The 19,749-nt window shown below is 43.9% G+C and overlaps 2 protein-coding genes across 2 annotated transcripts; both read right to left on the bottom strand.

Annotated features, from left to right (window-relative positions):
* Positions 1-8,244: 8,244 nt before the first annotated feature.
* On the bottom strand, positions 8,245-10,776 carry LOC138605067 (lysozyme C-like). Its single transcript, XM_069677145.1, has 4 exons — positions 10,645-10,776; positions 8,746-8,901; positions 8,548-8,626; positions 8,245-8,459 (listed from the first exon to the last, which is right to left on the bottom strand). Exons 1-4 carry the CDS (start codon positions 10,769-10,771, stop codon positions 8,393-8,395), a joined length of 429 nt encoding a protein of 142 aa, XP_069533246.1. The 5' UTR covers positions 10,772-10,776; the 3' UTR covers positions 8,245-8,392.
* Positions 10,777-13,119: 2,343 nt separating this feature from the next.
* Positions 13,120-17,203, bottom strand: LOC138605100 (lysozyme C-like). Its single transcript, XM_069677192.1, has 4 exons — positions 16,826-17,203; positions 13,713-13,877; positions 13,507-13,585; positions 13,120-13,426 (listed from the first exon to the last, which is right to left on the bottom strand). Exons 1-4 carry the CDS (start codon positions 16,950-16,952, stop codon positions 13,360-13,362), a joined length of 438 nt encoding a protein of 145 aa, XP_069533293.1. The 5' UTR covers positions 16,953-17,203; the 3' UTR covers positions 13,120-13,359.
* Between the last annotated feature and the right edge of the window lie 2,546 nt (positions 17,204-19,749).

Here is a 19,749-nt window from a genome sequence, read left to right as displayed (position 1 = left end):
ATTCACACATCGTTTGTTGCTGCTTCTTTAAAATCTGCTAACTGACTCTGATGATGTTGACAGTCGACACACTGCTGAAGGCTTAATCTTATAAAGGTAGAGTTCATCATTTTAGGGAGGACACTTTTTAACTGTCGCAGCCACTGTGACGTCACCCATTGGTTTCTCAACTGTGTAAATGAAGCCTCGAGTTCGGGATATGGCCGTCGCCATGTTGGTTTTCTGGAGCCAGAAGTGACCGTATTTGGATGAGAGGCTGGAGCTGGAGAGGAGCGAGGGGGGAGTTAGTTAAGTTATCAAAGCTAAACAGTCTGTGGCTTAGATTATCTGTACGACGTGTCATTGCCACAGAGACAAACATGCCTGTCAAACAGCAGCAGACAGATAAGTCCGGGGCCGTTACATCCGTGCACGGAGGAACATGTTGGAGAGACGGAGCCGGAATGGTGCTGGCGGTGAGTTCTGTCCACCGAACACAGAAAAGCTGTTTCTTCCATGATCTCAGAATTTTAGGGCGGGTCTACACCAGCCTTGTTTAGTCCGATTGAACCGAACCCTGGAGCGTTTGTCCCCCCGGTGCGCTTCATTTAGGTGGTGTGAATGCCGGAAAGAAACATTGGTCCGGACCAACAACCCGACCATGGTTCGCTAGAAAAGACGGGAATGCAGCCTGAGTAACCTCCTCGAGTGTCTCCATGTCTGTTGTTTACGTACCACACATATGGTAGTTGCATACGGCCTGCGCTCTCTGATGCGCCCTCTAGAGTGTTTCTCAACTGTTCTCGCCTCAGGACCCAGCACCACCTTTTCAACCCCTTAAATTATTTCAAAGAAAAATGGTGCAGTTTGGACCCGAGACCGAATGTAACACCACAGTATGTCAACTTCACACACAACAGTAGAATAGTCAACCAAAATGGTGGCAGTGCATGAGGCGAAAACATTCCCTTTACAGAAATGTGCTGCAACATAAATGCACCCACTGTAGGACTCGTCAAGTTTCATGACTGTATAACTGTAGCTGTGACTACACTACGCCTGCATGCATGTTAAAGGAAACATGTATCCTTCAAAATAAAAGCGCATCATTGACTTTTTGACACCACCTTTTTTTCCCGACCCGAGTTGAGAACCACTGCTCTAGAGGTATCCTCCAGTAACACATGTAGTGCATAGACAAGTAGGTGATCAATTACGTTGCTGACTGCGGCTGTGAACGAGAACACAAGGTTAAAAAGCAGGTATATCTGCAGCCTGAGGCACCAAGCAACGATCAGCCTCCTTCCACAGAAGCCGTAATCACTGATGCAGTAATGTTGGACACACATGCAGCCTGATGGCCCACTGGGACTGGCTGCCTCCTCTCTCCTGCTCTTTATACTCGCCTTGATTGGTTAAGTTGGCACAGGTGAGCCTAATCACCTGCTGCAAAGTTGAGAGCAGCACCTGAAGAGCACAGGAGAGAGAGGAATACCCTTTTATGAGCTTTTGCAGCCATTTACCTGAGCTAATGAGGAACATTTGGCACAAGCTTTCTACTACGCGGACATCGGTTCATCAATTTGAGAACACAGGTGCAAATAATTCTACGAGTACAACATGTCAGGAATCTGACTCTTCTGGGAACTTTCTTAAAAACAAAAGAGCAGGATATCTGTGAACGAGTCGTCTCTTCCCTTTCTCTTCTTCTGCCAAACAACTTTATCACTCCTGATTTGAAATGTGCTGATGGTTTTGAAACACGTTCAACATTTGGCTGCTGTTTTCAGCTGTCCACATTCCTCTGGCAGTGAAGCGTATCTCCACATCTCCTGCCCAGATTGCCGCGTAATTTCCTAATCCTTTTCCTGCTCCCAGGAGAATGAACCCTTTAAGCTTGTCTGACCCCGTGACCTTTTCTCTGCGCCTCCCTCTGAACAGTTTCAGCTCCAATACTGTCAAGACTAGATAACTAATCAGCATGTTGTTTGTTCTGTCGGATACTTGGCACGCACAGTTCTCAGTCCAGATGTTTGCCTCTGTACATGTGACTGTATGTGTGTACAATGTGTGTGTGTGTGTGTGTGTGTGTGTGTGTGTGTGTGTGTGTGTGTGTGTTAAAGACAGAGTGAGACACACCAGAGAGCCAGCTCTGCTCTCATTTGCATCTGTTAATGGCTCTATGATGCCAGTTTCTGATCACTGCAACTACACATTTAGATTCCTGCTTCTCTGCCAGATGCTCCCTCCTCCCTCCATCCCTTTCTCTCTCTCTCTCTCTCTCTCTTCATGTCGAGGGATTCCTCCTGTAACCGCAGCTCTGTTCGTGCTCTGCATCAGAACACGCCAGCGGAGGTTAAACAGGAGACACGAAGCTGCCGCCGCTGGTGGTGATGAGGCTTTTTTATTTACAAACATTACAGCCATGATCAGGTCGTTAGAGAACCAGGGGCGTCCGTCTGCTGCTGTAACGGCCTCCTCTCCTCTGACCACCAGATTGCTGCAGGTGTTTTCTCCCACTCAGACACCAGAACATCCAGAGACGCGTCAAAGAATTAGTCGTCACACAGTTATATTTGGTCAGCAGGCTTTGTTCTGTGAGGAAGCCCTTCAGCTGCATTTCCAGTGGAAGTCTCCCAACCAGTAAGGGACCTTTGAAATGACTCAGTGGGTTTCCCATGAGGGTCTAAATTAAGTCCCAGAGACATTTTTTTTTACCCTGAAGAGGTCTCTGCTCCTTTTTCAGAAGAATAGCATTTTTGTGGGTGGGGTTCGCAGGGCTGAACTTGTCCGATTGGTCGAGTTCTCCATCCATCATCTGTACTGCTTATCCTGTTCAGGGTCGCGGGGGGACTGGAGCCTATCCCAGCTGTCATTGGGCGAAAGGCGGGGTTACACCCTGGACTGGTCACCTGTCAATCACAGGGCTGACACACAGAGACAGACAACCTTTCACGCTCACATTCACACCTATGGGCAATTTAGAGTCACCAATGAACCTTACGAGCATGTCTTTTGAAGCCGGAGAACTCAGAGGGAACCCACGCATGCACGGGGAGAACATGCAGACTCCGCACAGAAAGGCCCGCTACGTCTGAACCGGGATTCGAACCGGGAGACTTCTAGCTGTGAGGCAACAGCACTAACCACTGCACCGCCGTGCAGCCCTTGGTCGAGTTCTCTCAGCGGTAAATTCACAAGAATGGATTGTAGCCGCCGGTACCACCTCAAAATCCTAAACTAGGATTGGCTGGGACTTGTGTTAAAAATCGATTATCTGGGCTGTGTCGCTGCAGGCTGCTGGTAGCTGTCTTTGCATTTCACTGTGGCACTTTTCCTTTACTACTTCAAATTGTTACTCTGACCACATCTTCTGTTTGAGGCCTGACAGAATTAAGCTCAGAAGGAAGGGTTCATTAAATGCTATTCATTTGTGTGTGTGGACACATACATACCAGCGCTCGTAAAGTTTTGCAGCTCAGTGAAGTTTACTCTTGTTTTGCATCAAACGTTGGCGAGCTGTCGGCACCGCCGGGCTCTGCTCTCATGACGTATTTCAGCAGGATGCCACCTGTACAACAGAGCTATTCAACATGGACATGAATGAATGAGGACTCATCCATCCACTTTGGGAAATGTAAACAAACAATTGTTAACTCACAACCAATGACAGACCTGTTCCATGATATAGCTTTGCTGTGCTTGTTAGCAATCAGTTGCCCAATCTCTGAACCCATCAGCGATCATCTGAGTCCGATGTATCCTCTGGGAGTGAAGGCCGACTTTTCCGTCTGCGGTGTATCCAACAGTTAGCGATAAAGGACTTCTGGCCAAGACTTCCTTTTCCGTGTGCTGTACTGACAACAGTCTGATGAGCAACTTGAGAAGCGCTAATAGAGTTGGCGTGGAGACGACGTATCAGAGCAGCTTGTTAGCTGCGCCTGCTGCAGACGTCTGTTTATAAAGATAAATAAAAAACTTGTGTTCCATCTTCAGCTCTGCACACGGACGGTTCTCCTGCATACAGCCAAAGTCCGCTGAAACGCTTGGATTATAAACAGAACGCTTCCAACACCCAAAATCGTGTAACTCGCCTACAGATTGTGCATTTATATTCAGAGTCTACATTTATGTGCAGAGTCTGTTGATAGGGATGACCAGTTTCCTGTTTACACATCCTGCAGACATAAAGAGAGAGAGAACTAGTCCTCGCTGCACTGTGCTGCAGTGGTTAGCGCTGTAACCTCACAGCTAGAAGGTTCCTGGTTCGAATCCCGGTTCAGACGTAGTGGGCCTTTCTGTGTGGAGTCTGCATGCGTGGGTTCCCTCCGGGGTTTCCAGCTTCCTCCCACAGTCCAAACACATGCTTGTTAGGTTCATGGTGACTCTAAATTGCCCGTAGGTGTGAGTGTGAGCATGAAAGGTCGTCTGTCTCTGTGTGTCAGCCCTGTGATTGACAGGTGATGAGTCCAGGTGTAACCCCGCCTCTCGCCCAATGACAGCTGGGATTGGCTCCAGCCGCCCATGACCCTGAACAGGATCGGCGGTATAGATAAGGGATGGATGGTCTTTTGCTTCTACCCTGTCCTTTGTCCCACAGCATCTTTCATTAATGTTGTGCCCCAATCGATGGCAGTAAGTCCGTCCTCTTAACGTTAACGTTTGAAAAAGTCACATATAATTCTGCTCTTGAGATGAAGCAACAGATTTCAGTTTGCATCAGAATAAGACTCTGCTTTGATAGTTAAATTACTTTCTTGGTTAACGGGCTGTACGTGATGTTATGTACAAAACAAAAAACTGACTTCCAGCTTTTCTCTTGTAATAATTACTTCAGCTACATGAGGTTGCCACTTAACTATGAATGTATGTGTAATAAGCTGTTGCATAGAGAACTTAGGTTGTATTATTTGGCAAGCCTTAAGCTTTAAACAAAAAGGGAGAGGACCCAGGTGCAGATCATTGATGATTTATTAAATTAAAAAGTCAACTTCAAAAGGCAAAGCAGAATCTTAATTCCAACAGAAAGACTAAAAGGGAAAATCAAAAGGCAGAGCAGACGGCTGACTCTGTGGGATCCAGGTAACAGAAATGATCCAACTAATAATCCAACAAAGAGAATACATCTTTACCAGAACTCACTGGGGGAAAACACGGGAAACTTCAGGAAGGTATCACAAAGGTTACACAACAAAAGACGATAAACTAGCAAAGAAACAGGGGAAGACAAAGACTATATACACTGAGGGGAATCAGGGACAGGTGAGACTAATCAAACACAGGTGAAAACAATAAGGGCGGGGCACACAAGGCGGGAAACGAAACAAAGGAAGTTAAACAAGACATGACCGTAAAATCCAGAGTATAAGACATAGTCTGCTTTTGGGGGAATCAGAGGGAGAAAGGTTTCCTGTAGCTTTTTATTGATAAAGAGTGTATATAAGTTATTTCAATTTATTTTCATTCAAGACACAAATTACAGCCTAACAACTGTTTTTGCCGTAGCTAGCGGTGCTGTAGCTAGCAGTAGCTGGCAGCCTACTGTAACGTTGATTGTTGTGAGGTTGGCGGCTGCAATGGCGATCTTGTCTGTGACGAAGCTTTGGTATTTTACTCGCTTAAAATAGCGAGGAAGACATGATGTGGAGTCACCCAGGAGTCACGACTTCACAACCAGATAGCGCCATCGTCTGGGTAAAATACCGTAACACAATAACCTTTCTCTGCATTTTACACTGGTATACCCTCAAATTCCACAGGATCCGTCTCCGGCGCGTTCCGCGTGCGCTGCGACCTCTGGAGTCGATCGCGTCCATTCAAGTCAATGCTCGTGATTCCACAGCATGCGCTGCGGTCCGTCTCCGCCGCGTATCTTTAGTTGAACAGACACTTGGAGAATGGAGAGACACTTCTGGGACACGCCACAGACGGACCGCGGGTCTTTTTTTGACAGAGGCCGCTTCAAGCACGCGTCAAGCTGAACAGAGCAGATTGTCCCAAACAGGAAGACACACACAAAAACAGCATACAGCATCCGGTCATTTCAAAATAAAACACCATGTTCAGACCGGTACAGACTCCCGTTTGTTTCCTTTTTTTTTCCAACAACAACACACTGAAATCTTGAAAAAAGAACACTTTTAATTAAGTAGTGTACTCAGCCATGGTAGAAGCACAAAAATCACAGAATGATCTCCATATGAGCCGATAATCAACCTCGGAGGTCAAACTGAACTGTTGTTTGTGTGTTGCTTAACGTTGATGTTATCTCTCCGCTGCGCTGCGGATCAGACACGCTTCCTGTGGATGAGGGCTCACGCCGTCTAACTGACCAGAACCGCGACGCAGACAGAACGCGCCGGACACGGATCCTGTGGGATCCACCGGTTTACAGGATGCAGCCCACTTTATAGATTAAAAAAAATGTGTTAAAACTGTGAATCGAATTTAACAAAAACGTCAGGACTGTGACAGTAGGACAACAAAATAAAACAGGAAATGAACAAAGGAATGGACTGAACTTTCTGTGCGGACAGTCTCTAACACTCATCTGACTCTTTTTCATAACTTTAACATGCTTAGTTCATGAAATTGATGCTTGTATAAAAATATATTGTCGTCTGCCTTATCGCCTGTGTCTCTGGAAATAAACATCAGAACGTTAACACACTTGGACAGGATGTTTAAATACAGTTCCCTAATAAAGCAAAGGTTTCATGAATACCTCTGTCAGCCTTTTTTACACATTTAAATGCACTTGAATTTCAGGCGAACATGGAAGAGGAGAATGTCATGTCTGCTAATGCATATAAGTCCAATATTAACTTTATGTTTATCCTTTATTCCTGAGGGAGATAACTGGATCTTTCCTCACCAGGTAGTTAAAGAGTTTTGTTTATTAAATATCAAATGAATCAAAAAGAGCAGTGAATCCAAAACAAAGTGCTGAAAGAGGCTGAAACGCTCTGATAATCTGTGTCTCCCTCTGCGTGGACTCTCACATCATTTCATGTGTTCAAACATTTGATTTGACTCGATGTTTTAATGATGGAAAAACCATTATATCAGTACAAACGTGTGTGTGTGTGTGTGTGTAATCATAATTACTCCTGGATATTTCTGGATGTCACATCTGATTGGCTCCATCAAAACAAACAGCCTGAATGTGTTTCTGTGGGAAAACAAACAAGCAGCTCTTCTTCTCTGCGCTGTTTCGCTCTGATGGAAGAACTACTTCCTGTTTGGAATGATAACGTGTCATTAAACTAAAAGGATCCGTGGCTTCTGGTTTGTTTGATCTGAGAATCTGAACAATGCCAACAAAACGCTGAGCTTCAGGAACAGCTGCTGCTTCTTAAAGGAATCATTCACTGCTTTTGTTTAAATCTGCTTTCATTTCATTTTGTGAATTTTCAGTTCATTTATTTGTCAGTGTTCCTGTTAGGTCTCCCCCCTCCTCGATTTGTACAGAAGCCAAACCCCCCCGGAGCGGGTAAGAAAGCACCGGGCCACAGATGCGCTCGTTGTAGTCCATCAGATTGTAGTTTTTTACATGGCAGAACCACGTGACATCACTCACCTCCGCCATGTGTAAGTGCAGTCGGATTTCCTAACTCCTTTTGAATTCTCCTCGCACCTGTGCTTGACCTCACGGCGTTTTCCATTCAGGAAAAGTGGTCAGGAAAAGACAGAGGGGGGAATTTTTGGGACTTTTCGACCTCAGCCTTGGTCTTATATACGCTAACAGCCTTAGCTAACAGATGCTAACAGAGAAAGGAGTTGTTCCGTTGTCCTCAGAGCGGCCACTTCCAACACTTTACATACGTTTAATAAAAACAAATTTGGTCTTTAAATTTTGAATCTTATATTGAGATCAATATGGGTCGGGACATAAAGTGTCACGAGTGAAACTTCTCTTTCTCTTAAAGCTCCCGTCAGGAACTTTCGGTTTGTGTTGATTTTGGCGCCCCCTATGGACGAAGCCGTACCTCTTATCTCTTTGCTGATTTTGTCCTGTACGTGCTGGAAAAATGTAAACAAAGGCAGCACTCTGTCTGACACCAACCCCCCCGCCAGCAGTTTGAGGCATTAAAAATAACTATACAGAAATAATCAGTCTTGTCTCTGATGGTCTGGTTTGCTTCTGATGGTCATACAGAGTCACCAGAATTAATTTATGTCTGTTTCATAACAAGAAGAAAACTCCTCACAGGAGCTTTAAATGAACAGATAAAATCACCACATTTCTCTCCACTGATGGATCAGTTTAGTCGAGTATAAATCAGATTTCACTTTATTCAGTAGGAATCTGAAGAGACTTTTAAGCCGTACAAAAAAGAGAAACATTTAAATCCTCTGTAAAGATGTAAGAAACTTGTGATACTGCGGACGTCGTCCTTCTTCCATGTGACGATTAAACACCACATCCTGCCACGTAACGGCTCAGGTCCTGGTTCTGGCAGTATCTCGTCCAAGCAACCCTGAAACCACACAGAGGGACATCCTGTAACTCCTTTACGTGAAGGTCCCTGAACATATCACAGCATGTATCACATGATCAGATCTTACCAGGCTGAGATGCCGTTGGGATCCCTGACGACACGTTTGGCACAGTTGATTGCCACGGTAACGTCATCGGTCAGAAGCTCTGTGAAGAAAAAAGAACATCTGGAAGCTGATGGTGTTTTAAGAAGTGGACATAAACTGTGAGTGCAGCATGTAGAAGACAATAAGGGAGAGTTAAAGTTGTGGTGGTTCATTACTGACGGCTGCAACTGATCCCGCATCCGTTAGATGTGGGTGTGCCGTTATTACACCAGTAGCGGCTGTTGATCTGGAAGATGCCGTAGTCAGTGGATCCGTCAGTGTTGCGGTTGGTGATTTGGGTGTTGTAGTGCGACTCATGTTCAGTCAGACAGACCCCTGCAGAGGAAACCAAACAGACACACACACACACCAGCTGAAAGATTCACGTCACACACTGAACGAGTTTAACAGCCTGATGTCTCCATCAATGTCTCCATGAAAGCCTTCGAAAAAGCTTGAGCTGTTGAGTTAAAGTTTAATTAGTTAGTTAGTTACTTGAGTTATGAAACCATCAGTCTCACCTGGTTGCCGGTAAACGGCTCCCAAGCAGGCTAACAGTTTCCCCCTGGTTCTAGTGTTTGTGCTAAGCTACGCTAAACCGGTACAGACGGGGCTTCTTTTTCTTGTCTCTACATCTCCCAACACAATGAACCTTTCCTTTTAAATGATGTGCTGTGAGATCAGATTATGATGCATCAATATTTAATTCTGATTTAATTTTCACTCTGATCAATTAGAAGATAAAATTATGAAATACTTTGTCCTCATTTTGTGTGCAAAAGGAACGTATTTATCTTTATCTTCATGTGTGAGCAGAAGACTCAGATAACTTTGAGGACAGCTTTATTATTGTGTTTGTTTGCAGACTGTGATTTTACTGCTAAATTACTTTGGTGAGCTGAGTTTTCGTTTTTAAACTGATCTGAACAAAATGTTAAAAATTGCTTTTCGTTGTTATACTCACTTTAAAGAGCATTGGCTGACTTTGGGACAATCCCATTACTACCACTTAGCCCTACCCCTACATTTGGCACGCAACCGTGTTGGGTGGGGAGTCCCGTTTCTCTTGTGGATGAAGGGCTAGTGGTTATCTATCCCGAAAGATAGCCCTTTAAACGAAGGGTTTTCAGATGCAGACTTCAAACTGAGGGGTTGAAAAATTTCACAAAACGTTTTGTGACGTAAGGAAGGGTGTCCCATTTCCTTGGTAAAGATTTCAACCCCTAACGTTTGTCTGTCCGTTCTGAAGCTCCATAGCGAGGGGTAGGGAGGGTGAAAGTGTAATGCGTATTTATACTGCTAATTTATATCCAAACCAAATGAGTGGAAACCAATGGCTAACATTAGGGTTAGGGGTAAAGACCGCACCCGGCCAAGTAGCTGCTCAGGTCTTGGTTCTTACAGTGAATGCGCCAAGCCACCCTGAAACCACGCAGAGGGCCACACACCTATGTGAAGGTCCCTGAACATATCACAGCATGTAGGTAGAAAAAACCTTAAACATTACTGTTAAAAACGTCTGGTGTTACCGAACACAGAAGTTTGATTTGATGCAGTTTTACATGCCTTTAGGCTCTGTGTTATTTTGTGCGGGTCAGGGTTAAGTGTTGGGAGAACAAAGACTGTGCAATGCTTTGATCAGAGCGATTCATTAATTATAAGAAACAAACGGTCGTTGGTAAAAGAAAGTTCAGCATTAAATGTGCGCAGATTTAAATAAGAACAGGTTTCTGTGTCAGGATCAAGCGCACAGTTATGCCTCTAAAGAACTGGAATTAAGTCATGTTGCTTCAGATGATTTATAATAGAATAGAAGGTTTGTCTGACGTTAGAGCTGCTGGAGTGAATCAAGGATGATAGGCTGAACACACTCTGGACAAACACATGTAAACCTGCTCAATGCAGACGCTGCCCAAAGAAAAACTGGGTCACTTAAACTTTTCTGACCTGCCAACAAATTAAAAAGCAACCAATCAGTGTGTGTCTGAATTACACTGTTTTAATCTGTGTTAAAAGAAGCCATCACTGAAGGAAAGAAGACCAGATAAACTGTCTGCAGACTGACAGGCTGGTACTCACAGTTAGCCAGGCTGTGGCCTCTGTAGCCGTCCATCCCGTTCCTCTTCAGTACTCGAGCCCAGTCACAGCGATTGAAGACCCTTGCGCTGGCCGCAGCCACCAGGAGCAGGAACACCAGAGCTCTCATGATGGACTCTCTGCTGGACAGAATGTTCCACAGCTGCTGGTAAAAGTCCTTTTATAGGCCGGTTTGAACTGCTCTGTAAGTTGGAACTAGTTCTTTCATGGGAACTTTTTTGTTTGTTGTCAGGCAGAGTTTGTTATATAAGCATGATAATACAGACTGAAGGACGGGGGCGAATACAGGTGCCGTCTGGTACAAGTTACCCTGCAGTGAGGGAGGAGGGATTTACAGGAAGTGAACGTGTTCTTGGAAGTTTCACTTTTACCCCCCAGGACACAATGTGACCCCTGTTCTCTCTCCACACGTGTTTCTGGTTGTTACCAGGTCAGTCAGTGCAAAGCGTGAAACTGAAAGTAAAGCGTCGCCTGTGATCTTGCATGTGTTTTCTCTTTCACCTCAACAATCAGGGGCAAACCACCATGAATTGTAAATCACTTGTGGGTGTTATCTCTCTCTCATGGTCAGCTGGAATGGATATTGCACTGATGATATTCCAGTGCAGAAATGCCCACCAAGTTTTGCAGCTCAGTGCAACTTGCCTTTTTCTTTTGCGTCATGTTGCGTCCACTCTCTGCAGCACACAGCGTTTGACAAGAGGACTTTGCACAATATAAAGTTATTTATTTGTTTTGCTTTGTTTGTATTCTCTTTCATAATTCTGCATGTGTTATGTAAGTGTGCTGGTGCTAACTGATAAGGCCTCAGGGACTGTTAAGAGACAAGACTCACAAATATAAGCACGTTTGTGGATTTTCATTCCACATATTAAAAACAAGAAATATCTGTGTGTGCGTCAGAGTTACATTTGTGAATCTTATTTAAGTTTGTTTTTGCATTTATATAGAAGGACAAATATTTCTGTGTGCATTGAAAAATGTTTTTTTGAAGAGAGTCATTTATATATAAATCATAAAATATATCTGCGAATCCTTCTGTGTGCATTTATTCTTTCTGAGACTGATCTGCCTCCACACGAGTCCTCCCTCTGGCGATTAGATTAGTTTAATCCAGGACAGGAACAACAGGCTAAATCTATGACTAGTTTTTTTTTTGCCTAATTTGACAGGACAGCTGAAGATAGACAGCAAATGTGTGGAGTAGAGAGTGGGGGATGACATGCACCAAATGATCCGCAGACCGGGAGTACGAACCTGCGATCAGTGTGTCAAGGAGGATAGCCTCCATACCTCTACCAGCTGAGCTAAACCAGCGCCCCGACTACTTTAAGACAAGTCTGTTTACGTCGCTTCAAGTGAAGGCGGCTCATACAGACATTTTTAGTCTGGCAATAGGCTTAAGCTGTGAAACTGGCCCTCTGTGTTCCTGTGAAGTCTCTGTGGGAATGAAAACTCCTGATAATCAAACTGACCTTAAGTTTTGTGTCTGATCAATAGAAGCAGCTGTGTCATGCAGGGTTGCCAGGTCTGCAGCTTTCCTGCAGCATTGGGCTACTTTTGAAGTGTCACTGTGGACAGAAACTTTTGTCCACTGGTTGGGCAGACCTATTTTGCATGCAGATGACATGAATAATAATAATCTATTAATAGAAATCCTTTATTTTTAGTATCATAGGTGTCATACGGGTGTAGCAGTATACTGCCGAAGGAGCTGCTTCAGGCCTCCACAGTCGCATGCAGGGGGTGAGAGGAGCGTCCATGATGGATGTCAGTTTTGATAACATCCTCCTCTCACGATGACCATCTGAGTTTAATCAATCTGCGTATTTTGTAATACGTTTGGCAGCGATAGCAATGCTGTTGGACTTTAGAAGCGGGGTATTTGGTTTGGCAGGGTTTTATGTTGAGTTCTGATGTTGGACCGGTTTCGTCACTCAGACCTGGCAACCCTGGTGTCACGTGATGAGTCGTAATGAGACCATGCTTTCATAGAAAAGGACTACAGATGAAATTTGGCTATTGTGCTAATCTCAGCATATTAACTTTGAAGCATATTGATAGTTTGATTCATGTGCTCTGTTCTAATTCAATAAATGAAAAAAAATAAATAAATAAAAATAGGAAACGCACAGAGCCTGACCATTAACTGTATATGAAGATGGAAGCCAAACCCCCCCGGAGAGGGCGCTGCCATCTTGCACATTTGTATCCAGAGTGTGGCTCAACAAATATCCTTAACAGGCTTCAATTTAATACGTTTTCTTTTTATCTAATTTCAACAAAGAAACACGTTGTCACCGAGTTTGATGTCCGAAGACGTCTAGCCGAAAGATAGTCTTATACACGCTAACAGTCTTAGCTAACAGATGCTAACAGACAAAACAGTACCGTTGTCCTCAAAGCGGCTGCTTCCAAGAGACTTTAATAAAGTTGAATAAAAACAAATTTGGTCTTTTAAAAGTTTTTTCTTTTTTATTAGTTGTCTTGAAACCAAAACAGTAAGTCAACTGTCATTAGTGACAAAACAAGCTTTCTTTCTCTTCAATTAACAGCAGATAAAATCACCACACTTCTCTCCATTGATTGATTACTTTATAGGAATCTTAAGAGCAAAAGTTTTAAGCCGTACAAACAAAAGATAAAGATGTAAGAAACTCATGATGCTGATGATGTCGTCCTTCTTCCATGTGACGATTAAAGACCGCATCCGGCCAAGTAGCTGCTCAGGTCCTGGTTCTTGCAGTGAATGCGCCAAGCCACCCTGAAACCACACAGAGTGCAACACACCTACGTGAAGGTCCCTGAACATATCACAGCATGTATCACATGATCAGATCTTACCAGGCTGAGATGCCTTGGGGATCCCTGACCACACGTTTGGCACAGTTGATAGCCGTACTGACGTCATCGCTCAGAAGCTCTGTGAAGAGAAAAGAACATCTGGATGCTGATGGTGTTCTCAAAAGTTTACAGCATGTAGAAGACAACACGTGAAACAGTCAAAGTGCTGAACAGGAGAGTTAAAGTTGTGGTTGTTCATGACTGACCGTTGCAACTGATCCCGCATCCGTTATATGTGGGTGCCGGTGTGCGGCCGTCATCACACCAGTAGCGGCTGTTGATCTGGAAGATGCCGTAGTCAGTGGATCGGTCAGAGTTGAGGTTGGTGGCTTCGGTGTTGTAGCTTGACTCCCACCGGGACAGACAAACCCCTGCAGAGGAAACCAAACAAACAGACACACACACAGCAGCTGAAAGATTCACGTCGCACACTGAACGAGCTGAACAGCCAGATGTCTCCCTGACAGACTCTAAGGAAGCCTGTGCGGTGTGGTAGAAAGCTCCAGGAAAAGCTAGTGCTCTCAGTTTAAAGCCCAATTACTCGACTATTTATTAAAAGTGAAAGCACCTTTAGTTATGAGCAGAGTTTGGGGTAACACGAAAATAACCTGTTAGAGTACTCAGATTTCTTTGTTGTTGTAACGAGTAACGTAACGCGTTACTTCTGCAATTCAAGTAATCTGTTATTTAATTATGTTTCCATGAACAGTAATCTGTTCCTGGAGAATAAATCACTGTATTTCTGTTTTCCTTTTGTCTCAACAAAAACAGAAACTCCCTGAAGCTCTGTGTCTGTTTCTCTCCTCCTTCTTGGCAGGTAGCTGCGTACCAACAGAAGGTAAACACAGCTGTGTCAGTGCGCATGTGTAGCTAACTCAGCTAGCGAGCTGTCAGAGAGGACAGCGTTTACTTTGTGGAAATATTCACATTATTCTGAATGTTTGTGTGAAAGGGACGAAAACAACATGACGGTGAAATGTAAGCTGTGTCTGGAGGAGAAGTGCTCGTCAGCTGTGAAGAGCTCGACTTCAAACGTGAAGAAGCATCTGCAGCTAAACACAGCTCCACAACACTGGTGGGACTAAGAGCCTGTGTTGTATTGTTGTCATGGAAACAGCTGTGCCTAATACTGTGTGTCTCTGTCCAGTTCACTGTCAGACTGTTAGCACAATAAAGAGCTGTAAAGGTTATACTGCGTCTGTCAGTCCTGTTATCAGGCTGCAGAGTTACAGATTATGTAACTAGAATATAAATAAGTAAAAGACTTAAATAGAATAAGATAAAAAACAGGCAATAAGAATAAAAATTTAAAAAATCAATAAGTACAAACAGGTTTGAATAGAATGAATAGAATGAGCTGTCGGCAGAGGTACTCGTGAACGCGCAGATACGTCACATCCTCTTGTTTCCTGGAAAAACCGTCCAGAGTGCTTTACATAAAAATCATCCCACAGGCTGTTAGGGCCGATGGAGGAAGCTGGGGAGGGTCTCAATTTATCAGTTCCTCTACTATCCCTTCACACACTGGCAATAAAAAATGATATCTGATTGATGAATACATGTAAAATGTTACATAAAGTCCCTTTAAAGATACAGAAAAATTCCAACATTTCATGCTTTAAATCCATGTAGAAAACATTACTGCTCCATAAACGACGTATCGCCTAACACAAAAGCATGATTTGCATGCTTTTATGCTGCAGAAAGAAGGTTAGTAGATGCACAGTGCTTGGATCAGGCTGACAATTTAAGGAACAGAAACAAACCTCTTAGCACAAAATTCAATAAGAATACAAGGTCTAATAACCAGTCATCTGTTAAGCAGATGCAAGGAATGCAGCATGGGTGTGGAAAATGTGTCGCCCTGGTGCTCTTACAAAGCCCTTAGCGGACATGCATCCATACATTTACTTTACTCTCTTGTCCTGTGATAACGAGTCATTTCTGGTCATTTTCTCGAGATAACGAAGCTGGTTTTCTCGTGATAAGATAATTTTCTGTCGGTGTAGAAAACAGAACAACAGGCTGCTCACTGTGATATCACAGACCAGGACATGCTGCCATCGCCCACACTGATGAGGTCAGTTAAGCCTGTTTCTATGTTTGTTTTGTGCTTTTGCAGCTCTGAGGATACGAGTTATGATCATCTGATGTTACGCTGGTGCAGCTTTGTTATGTCGAGATAACGAGATAAATAGATCTTGTCAAGGTCTCCACAAAACAACAGGAAATGACTCGTTATGACGGGAAAACAAAGTAAATAAAATGTATGGATGCATGTCCACTTAGGGCTTCCGTACGTCAGTGTGGGGATGCACGTTTAAAGTTACTGAAAAGATCTGAGGCTTTAATTTCATTTATAAAAAGTCCTTGTTTCTTCAGGGCAACAGATTCAGATAGTTAAGATGTGACTCAGTCATTCAGGCCTTCGTCAACTTTCTCAAAAAACATAAAACATAAAACAAAAAAACAACAAAAAACTACATAAAACAAAAAAAACATAAAACAAAAAGACAACAACAAAAAACTACATAAAACAAAAAAACTACATAAAACAAAGAAACAACAAAAAACAACATAAAACCAAAAAAACTACATAAAACTTCAAAAAAAACAGCATAAAACAAAAAACAACAACAAAAAAAACATAAAACAAAAAAAATCATAAAACAAAAAACAACATTTTGGTGTTTATCTGCCTTGATATTATGTAAATATTTAAGACGTTTGATTACAGCTGCTTGAATTGTGTTCGTTTTGTGACTAGCTCATGTGACTGCCACTCATCCATACTGATCATGTGACTGCTTGTTAACCTGAAGAGGAAGCAGCTTGGCAGCCTTTGCAGTAACTTTACACCATCAAAGTGTTTGCAGATTTGCCTTCCTGAAGCTTGTTGCTTCTTAAAACTTCACAATAAGAGTTAACACAGCTATAACTGGGTTACAGGTATCAGCTGAACACACTATGAACAGATGAATCACAGTGTCGACCTATTCAATCTAACCACGGAGCAGACTGCCCAGAGGAAAGCAGGTGCTCAGAGATATTTAGAGCCCAACTGCACCGTTCTAGTTCAGGGAGTTTCTTTTCTGGACAGGTATTATGGTGACAACAGCATCTTCCCCTGTCATACAACTCTGTAAGGACGAGAACATTACAATTATACTGTTTCTATCTGTGTTAAAACAGCCGTTGTTGCAGAAAAGAAGAACACATGTAGTGAAGAGGTAAAAAATGTTCATGATAAAAAGAAGCCTGTGAATGAGAAACATTTTCTGGTTGAGATAAATCTGCAGACTGACAGGCTGGTACTCACAGTCAGCCAGGCTAATGTCTTTGTAGCCATCCATCCCGCTGTTTTTTAGCAGTCGAGCCCATGCACAGCGCTCGAAGACCCTCGCGCTGGCCACAGCCACCAGGAGCAGGAACACCAGAGCTCTCATGACGGACTCTCTGCCGGACCGAATGTTTCACAGCGGCTGGTGAAAGTCCTTTTATAGGCTGTTAGAACCACACTTCTGCTTTCTCTTCTCTTAATGCCATCCAGTCTCAACTAGTCTGTGTACTTCCCTCTCGTCAGAGCCAGGTTTTTTCAACTTCTTTCTTTGTTGTCAGGCGGAGTTTGTAATATAAGCATGATGATACAGACTGAGGAACGGGGAAATTCCAGGTTGCGTCTGGAACAAGTTCCCCTGCAGTGAGGGAGGAGGGATTTACAGGAAGTGAAAGTTTCCTTGGACGTCTTCAGGTAAACAAAGTTAGTTTCACTTTTACCCTCCTGAACACAGTGTGATCCCTGTCTTCATTCCACATGTGTTTCTGGTTGTTACCATGACAGTCAATCAGTGCAAAGCATCAACGTGAAAGTAAAGTGTCGCCTGTGATCTTACCTCAACAATCATGAGTTTCACATCACTTTTGGACATCACCTTCTGTGGTTGAGGTCACAATGATATTGCACTGATGATATTCTGGAGCAAAAATGCCCACAAAGTTTTGCAGCTCAGTGCGAGGAGCTGTCAGCTTCTCCACTCTCTGCAGCACACAGTGTTTGACTTTGCACTGTACAAAGTTATTTATCCTAAAAAGCTCCTCAGTGAAAGTAAATCACAATGAAAGCATCGTTGTTCTTCTTGCTTTGTTCATATTCCAGCGTCTGTTATGTTAGTGTGCGGGTGCTAACTGATCAGGCCTCAGGGACTGTTGAGAGACAAGAATAACCAGATGCTGCATCTATGCGGTGACACATTCCATGATCTCATTGGTTAGTCTTGTCATGCGGGGCACTTCTGTGCTCATGTAAACCAAGCAGCAACCTCCTCTGTTGAAAAATGACGCCAATGCAGAAGTGCATGAAGCTGCAGTTCCTCTGGTGTCCACTCGAGGCTGTCTCCAGCAGTGAGTCAGTCCCCATAGAGCCCCATGTTAAACTTTACAGCAGAAATAAACATGTTTACAGCCTGGTACAAAAAACAGTTTGGGTCTCTATAGCTCATTTCTCTCTTCATGACAACTGTACGGGGAGAATCTTTATACAGCTCACCTTTACATTATATTAAGGCTTAAATTAAAGGGGCGGAGTCACTTGAGTGGCAGGTGGACACACAGTCACAGAACTTCTCTGTGTTTGTGTTGTTGGACCTTTTGGGGGATTTTTTCGTGCAGAAACCAGACAGATAATCTCTCTCTCTCTCTCTCTCTCTGATTCATAGACGTTTCTGGGCGTGCAAGAAGTCTGGGCTCCAGCTTTTCAGCCAGTTATATTCTATTGTTATTGTATTGATTGATTTGCACTATGTAGCAGGTATACTGTGCTCGCCATAGGTCAGGGGTTGGCGCTAGCTGAATTCGAGTTGCTACAGGACATTAACTGGCGACCACCGCAAATAAATTACATGTCGTTAGCTACGTTAGCTGAACATACTTTGACTGAATTGGCTTGTTTGATGCATCTGGCCAGTGACTGAAACATAATCATCATCGTCTGTTTTCTTTGCTCCAGAAGGATACGAGCTTTCTCCATCGAAGCAGAGGAGAGGGCGGACATGCACATGAACGTGACTCTGACAGAGGCAGCAGCAGGGACTGATTAAACCAGTCGTGTTATATTAATCAGATGACATAATATGTATTACACTCACATAATATAACATATCACATTTCACATTGTGGTGCATTTCAAGCGCTCCTGGGGGCCCCCTACCTTTTCCGCTCGCTGCGTTGTTTAAGGTCCAACTAGCATCTTGAGAAGCCGCATGGAGTTGCAGTTGAGAGACGATGTCTAAGAGCAGATTGTTAGCTGCACTTGCACACAGATGAGCTTGATTGTTGACAGGTGATGGCCGACACGTTTCCCCCCTTTAGCTCTCCGCATGGACGGTTTTCCTGCTCACATTCAAAGTCTGCTGAGACGCTGGTGGACGACACTACCCTGACTACAAACAGAAACCAGAACGCTGTGTCACAAGCCCACAGATCTGAATTTATGTTCTTACAGATCCTTCTTACAAGAAACACTTGAATTTAAGTTTGTCTGTCTGCTGCTCTCGTTGTACGAAAAGGAGGCCAACATCCCCCCAGAGCGGGCGCTGCCATTTGTGTGCAGCAGAGATCGACTTCCGCCCCTTCCTCTACCCGACACACACCTTTACCTTGTGTCCTTGCCGTGTTGGAGCCCTCAGGTGTCCTTGCCGTGTTGGAGCCCTCAGGTGTCCTCGGCGTGTTGGAGCCCTCAGGTGTCCTTGGCGTGTTGGAGCCCTCAGGTGTCCTTGGCGTGTTGGAGCCCTCAGGTGTCCTTGGCGTGTTGGAGCCCTCAGGTGGGCTCAGTCTGCAGCAGAACAGCTTCTTGTGTCGGTCTGAAGCAGATATTCACACTTATGGAAAGTTCAATGACTGTAGTGTTAGTGTTAGTTACGTCTCCTCTCGCTGTTCCTCCTCTACTCTGCTACTCGGGAACAGAACGCTGCAGGAGCCCCATTTGTCAACAGAGCTGTCAATCATGAGGCCACACCCACTTTTTATAGCATCAGATAACTAATTAAAAGTAAACTTGTCAGAAAAATGAACACTTGGAAATAAATCAGCATCATAAGAACTAACTATAATGACAGAAACCATGTTGGAGAAAAATGTATTTGACGTGTGTTTTGATTTTATAGTTTGACTCATGTCCCATCTGTTAACATGGAGGAGGCGGGCTTTATGGGCTGTACTGCAGCCAGTCAGCAGGGGGCGACAGAG

This window comes from Semicossyphus pulcher, unplaced genomic scaffold (assembly GCF_022749685.1).
Source record: "Semicossyphus pulcher isolate SPU_LCO1_2020_fin unplaced genomic scaffold, fSemPul1.0.p SCAF_28, whole genome shotgun sequence".
NCBI lineage: Eukaryota > Metazoa > Chordata > Actinopteri > Labriformes > Labridae > Semicossyphus > Semicossyphus pulcher.
The sequence above is the reverse complement of the archived record's forward strand: the minus strand, read 5'-3'. Positions and strand labels throughout refer to the sequence as shown.

What these genes read in the sequence shown, in the direction of transcription:
- LOC138605100 (XM_069677192.1), bottom strand. Translation starts at nt 16,952, where the DNA reads ATGAGAGCTCTGGTGTTCCTGCTCCTGGTGGCTGTGGCCAGCGCGAGG. An exon ending in ATGCGGGATCAGTTGCAACG is followed by an intron (nt 13,586 to 13,712) that starts GTCAGTCATGAA and finishes TTCTCTTCACAG; the next exon opens with AGCTTCTGAGCGATGACGTC. An exon ending in CCCCAAGGCATCTCAGCCTG is followed by an intron (nt 13,427 to 13,506) that starts GTAAGATCTGAT and finishes GTGTGGTTTCAG; the next exon opens with GGTGGCTTGGCGCATTCACT.
- LOC138605067 (XM_069677145.1), bottom strand. Translation starts at nt 10,771, where the DNA reads ATGAGAGCTCTGGTGTTCCTGCTCCTGGTGGCTGCGGCCAGCGCAAGG. An exon ending in ATGCGGGATCAGTTGCAGCC is followed by an intron (nt 8,627 to 8,745) that starts GTCAGTAATGAA and finishes TTTTCTTCACAG; the next exon opens with AGCTTCTGACCGATGACGTT. An exon ending in CCCAACGGCATCTCAGCCTG is followed by an intron (nt 8,460 to 8,547) that starts GTAAGATCTGAT and finishes GTGTGGTTTCAG; the next exon opens with GGTTGCTTGGACGAGATACT.